This window comes from Medicago sativa, chromosome 2 (genome assembly GCF_051527215.1).
Source record: "Medicago sativa cultivar Bolivia chromosome 2, Bolivia_mono, whole genome shotgun sequence".
NCBI classification, from domain to species: Eukaryota; Viridiplantae; Streptophyta; class Magnoliopsida; order Fabales; family Fabaceae; genus Medicago; species Medicago sativa.
In genome coordinates, this window is record NC_140750.1 from 55340508 (window position 1) to 55346059 (window position 5552).

The 5552-nt window shown below is 28.4% G+C and overlaps 1 protein-coding gene across 1 annotated transcript; it reads left to right on the forward strand.

The window, feature by feature from the left end:
- Positions 1 to 410: 410 nt before the first annotated feature.
- Positions 411 to 2774, forward strand: ASML2 (activator of spomin::LUC2). Its single transcript, XM_085745144.1, has 4 exons — positions 411 to 998; positions 1465 to 1602; positions 1705 to 1869; positions 2435 to 2774. The coding sequence occupies exons 1-4, from the start codon at positions 564 to 566 to the stop codon at positions 2516 to 2518; spliced, it is 822 nt and encodes a 273-aa protein (XP_085601270.1). The 5' UTR covers positions 411 to 563; the 3' UTR covers positions 2519 to 2774.
- The last annotated feature ends 2778 nt before the right edge of the window (positions 2775 to 5552 follow it).

The window sequence follows — 5552 nt, forward strand, 5'->3', positions numbered from 1 at the left end:
TACATAGAATAGAAATATAATGCATATATGGTTTAATGGGTGTTAAAATTTACTAGATATAGAAAGGAATTTATATACCTTAAAGTATGATGTTTAGAAAAGGAAAAACAAGATAAAAAGTTCTATCCTTCAAAAAAAAAAAGATAAAAAGTTCTATGCAAAGCACACACACACACAGCAAATTTTACAATCCAAACAAAAATTAACACGTTTACACCTTCACACACAACATTCACAATAAACAGTAAAATTGAAATCAAGTACAAAAACACACTTAACTAATTAACTTTATTTTGTTATCCAAAACAAATTCATAGCTGCTTAATTAATAATTACCTTATTATAGTCATGTCCACTTGCCTTGACAACTTGTCACAAACATATCCTATATATACATATATATTCATCACATAAAAACCAAACCAAAAACCAAACACAAACACAAACATATCCTATATATACATACATATTCATCACACAAAAACCAAACCAAAAAACCAAACACAAACATATCCCTCCACATTCACAACAAAAAACACAAGACCAATTTTCCTTTTCAATTTATGTCCCTATCTCCTTCATTCATGGCTTCTTCCACCATCCCTCATCACTTCTATACAAACTATACTTCTGATTTCACCACACAACAAGGGTTTTCTTCAACAATGATGGACAATACTATGATGTGGGGTTGTCAAGAAAATATAATGCCTGTTTATGATAATTATGGAGCATTTGATCAAATTGTGTCACTTGATTGTGATGCTTCGGCTTCTTGGATTCCGAATTTGGTTGAGCAACAAGATTTCGCTGTTCCGGCTTTATTATCAGATTGTAAAATGGGATTTTATGGTGGAGGGTTTCAGAATTTCAATGGTAGATATAATAATAATCAGCCACATATTATTGGTCATGAATTTGTAGAAGATCAATGTTGTGGTTTGGTTGAAGATGTTAAACCACCTACAACTTATCCTAATGTTGCAAGAGAAAATTGGGTATGATCATAATTATCTTAATGTTTCATTCTTGTATAGTGCATGTCAAAGTGTTATTTATATCATGGTTTTTCTTGATCAAGTACATGGTTTTGAATTGCCATTGGAGTCGCTTTTGCAATTACGCTGCAAACCTTTATATTGACGTTGCAACACAATTGTGGTTGCATACTCAAATTTAAAAGAATGATGCACACCTTTACTTAATTTTTAAGTTTTCTAATGCATTAATAAGCATAGGTTTTTTTTTAGAAAAAATCCTAGGTCCCTTGACATCTTGAGAAAATAAAATTTTCATAAATTTTTTCAAAGTTTTCATAAATTTTCAAGCTTTGAAAATAAAATTCACTGCATGTTTAGAAAAAATATATATTTCAGAAGTGCATACACATCAAAGTTCAAAGAGTCACATACAAATATGATTAGTTTTATTATTAAATAAATGTTAACGTGAAATTAATTGCAGGGGATTCAAGGTAATCAACTAGCAGCAGTTGAAGAGCCAAACATAAAGGTAGGAAGGTACTCAGAAGAAGAAAGGAAAGAAAGAATTCTTCGATATTTGAAGAAAAGAAATCAAAGAAACTTCAACAAAACCATCAAGGTCTTATATATTTTCTCACATGATGGTTTTTTTAATTAATTTAGAATTAATAAACAAGATTATGAAATTCACAATATCATTCTCCTTCACATAATTTTGCAGTATGCATGTCGAAAAACTTTAGCTGATAGAAGAGTAAGAGTGAGGGGAAGGTTTGCAAGAAACAATGAGACATGTGAAGAAGATCACATGGCCACAAAAAAGCTTGAGAATCATCATGATCACATTAATGAAGATTTCTATGGTGCTGATTCATTTCAGTTCCAGGTAACTTTCATGATTTAAGGAGATTTTATAATACTTTTTTTATTTTTTTTTGTTAATATAGATTCTTTAAATTAATGACACTGAAATGTCATTTTTATTAGATTTTTTTTGGTTCCAAGTACTTAACTATAATTCCCTAAAAAAAGTACTAAACTATAATTAAATTTTTTAATGATACCCGTTAAACATTTTCACCAAAAACAAATTAATATTAAATTTTAAGGATTTAATTCATATACACTAAGTGGATTAACCTCCGATTATAAAAACTGTTTAGTTTTAATCAAAATTATTTTTAAAAGTTCACTCTGTTTTTTTGACTGAACTAAAAGTGCACATATGAATGATGGTGATTATTTGACAATAAGAAAAACTATATAACTCCTACAAAAAAAAGTATATAACTTTTTTTTAAGGAACTATATAACTTTAACCACTCCATAAAATTAGAGATGAATTTTAATTTTTAATTAGAGATGAAATAGTGTCTACATTTTGTGTTTAATTGGAAATATAATTGCAATGAATCCTAATTATGTTCTTAAATTGATGACTGTTTATGCAGTTAAAGAATGAAGAAGAGGACTGGCTTCAAGAGGCCATGGCAAGTTTGGTCTATTTATCCCATTCATCACCAGATGATATGTGAATTAATTATAGCATCAAAGATCAAAGATATTTTACATATATGATTACTATATGTAGCTCTTGGAGCATGGCTTCTCACAAGGTTTAAATTAAGCTAGCTAGTGTGAAAGGTGAATAGGAAGAGAAAGTTTGATAGCTAGCTAGTTATTTCAAATTAAGTGTATTATGCTAATTAATTTTTCTTTGATAATTAATTACGTACGTAGATGTAAACTCTAATTGCATGGCAATGTTACCATCGATTGTAGATTGTTTAATTTGATGTTAATTTATTGGCATCTTTTTAGAAGAATTAAGTCAATATGTGGGCCTAGCTAGTTTGACTAGATACGTGGGTTCATTGAAAAATATAAATATTCCAATAAGCTGGTAAAAATAAATATAAAAAATAAAAATAATGTTCCAATAAGGGACTTTATGTTTGAGTAGACAGAAATATTCCGATAACTTAGCTTTTATATGTCACAATCTTTATAACTGTTTGGGATCAATTATCATTAATGTAATGATTACTGAAAGGCACTAATATAATTCAACTTCTCATATTACCATCTTATGTTATTGGGGAGATAGATGTGGGGGTCTACACGTTTTACAATTACTGTATGAGCAAATCTTTGGTTTCAATCTTTGCCACTCAAATTTCATTTCATTTCTCATATTTCATTTCTTATAAAAAAAAAAGAGAGAGAGAGAGAGAAGAAAATATTAGGACTCGCCCATACATGCAGTTCTAATGCCAATTTCAAATAAACGTGTAGATCCCTCTATGAATGAGACTGACTGATAATATTTGAGGGTTGATAAAGTGTGAGTTTCTATCAGAAAAATATATATTAATTGTGGGAGATTGCATTTTAGGCATTTACAATTGCTCACAATCACCTATAAAAAATACCCCAACGATAATTAATTTTAATAGGTTTAAACCGTTCATGGTCAAACAGTTGTTATAAACCGTTCATCACTATTTAAATTGGTTTAACCAATTTAAAAAGTTATGCGAATGATTGTTATTTAAACGTGGGAGTATTTTCTGTAAATCGAGGTGTTTGTGATCAATTGCTAAATGCGAGTAATTCCCTTAAGTGTGGGGAGCACAATCTCTCTTAAGCATGCAATCCTCCATGCATGAGGCCTAAAACAAAGGTTTTAGAGATTTATATAAGTTTGGACTAGCCTTGTCGAGTCCAAGGGGCTCATGATTATGGTATGAGATATTAAGATCGGTCCAATATATACATGCATAGCCGTCTTATCGATTTGGAGCTTATAATTAAGAGAGATTGTGAAGCTTATTCAAAAAAAAGAGAGATTGTGAAGTTTAATGTTTTTACCTCTGTTGAAAAGAGTTGTTAAAAAAAAATTAGTTGAAGCTTATTAGTACAGTTTAAACTTTTTACCTCGACTGAAAAGAGTTTTTTACGTTCATTGTATTGGCCTTTAACATCCATAAAAAAAATATACTTTTTACTTTTCATATCGAGTGTATAAACTGATGTTTAAAGATGTTTTAGCCCCTTGCCATATAGCTTATGGTGTCGCTTGTGTAATTTTATTTATTTAGACTCCTCCCTTCTTCAAAAATATTATTTAGACTTTCCCTTGTGTGTAACTTTCTTGATCTTTATTAAAAAAAAAAAAAAACTTTCTTGATCTCTTTTAGACGTAAAAAATAAAAAAAGATTCTTCTCTTTAAGTCCATATTTTCTTCTTTTTGATTTTTTTTTAACAAGTCAAAATATAATAAAATAAATCTTTATCTTTTTAGCTCAAAGACGTGCCAGAAAAATTACAAAAAGATACAATTAATCAAGGAAATTATTGAAACGAGAAAAATCATAAAAGCAAAGAAACTAGATTACAGACAACAAATATTGACGAAGATAACCTCCAAATCTGGGATTAAAAGTCAAAAGTAGCGTATTTTGATTTCAACCACCAACAAAATTTGAAGCTTGAGATGTTCTCAATGTAAGTAGCGTTTTTTGATTAATTTTAATTTACACATGGGGAATGTGATATTACAATATGATATTACAATATAAAAGAAGAATCTTATATAAGAGTGTGTCATATCATGTTTTTTTATTAAGGGTTAATTATGTTTTTGGTCCCTACAAAATTGCGACCTTGTAAGTTTAGTCTTTACTTAATTTTAATAGCATTTTTAGTCCCTACAAAAAAAAAAATTTACTTATAATTTTAGTCCCTGCTAAAATAAATTTTGTTTAATTATCCTTAAACTCTTAAATTTTTTAACAATTCTTTTTATACAAGTTTAGAACACTATGAAAGGTTCATTTACTAAAATCTATAATTTTTTAACATGAAATAAACTAAATATGAATTTTTTAAAACTACAAAAGTTTAAGATATAAGTAACAAAAATATGGACGTAGAAATCAAATTTTTGCGATATTTTTTTCGGAGGACCTTTTAATAATGTTCTTAACACGCCTGTAAAAAATTGTTGAAAAACTTAAGAGTTTAAGCATAAATTAAACAAATTTGAATTGAGTAAGGACTAATATTGAGTGCAGAAATTTTTTGTAGGGATTAAAAATGCTATTAAAATTAAGTAAGGACTAAACTTACAAGATCGCAATTTTGTAGGGACCAAAAACATAATTAACCCTTTTATCTACTATATATATATATATTAAAGGTAATGTCCATTGAATTTACCAATTTGCCCCTATGAGGGGCATTTTGGTAATTCAATTATTGGAGGGTGGGTTTTTTTTTTTTTTTTGAGGGTTGGCCTATGAATTTCCATTTTTGTCCCTAACCAATTTTTTTAATTATTTTCTAATTTTTATATTTTTAATAACTTTTATTTATTTTCCAATTTTTATATTTTTAACTATTTTTCAATTTTTTCTCCCAAATTCAATTGCTTCTACATTGCCGTTGTGGGAGATTAAGGTATCGTTTGACCCGACTTTTTTCAAACTTCTCTACATTTTTAAGGAGAAGTTAGGCCGAATACAATATCAATTAAGTACTTACTTAAAAAAGTACTTTTTTTGAAC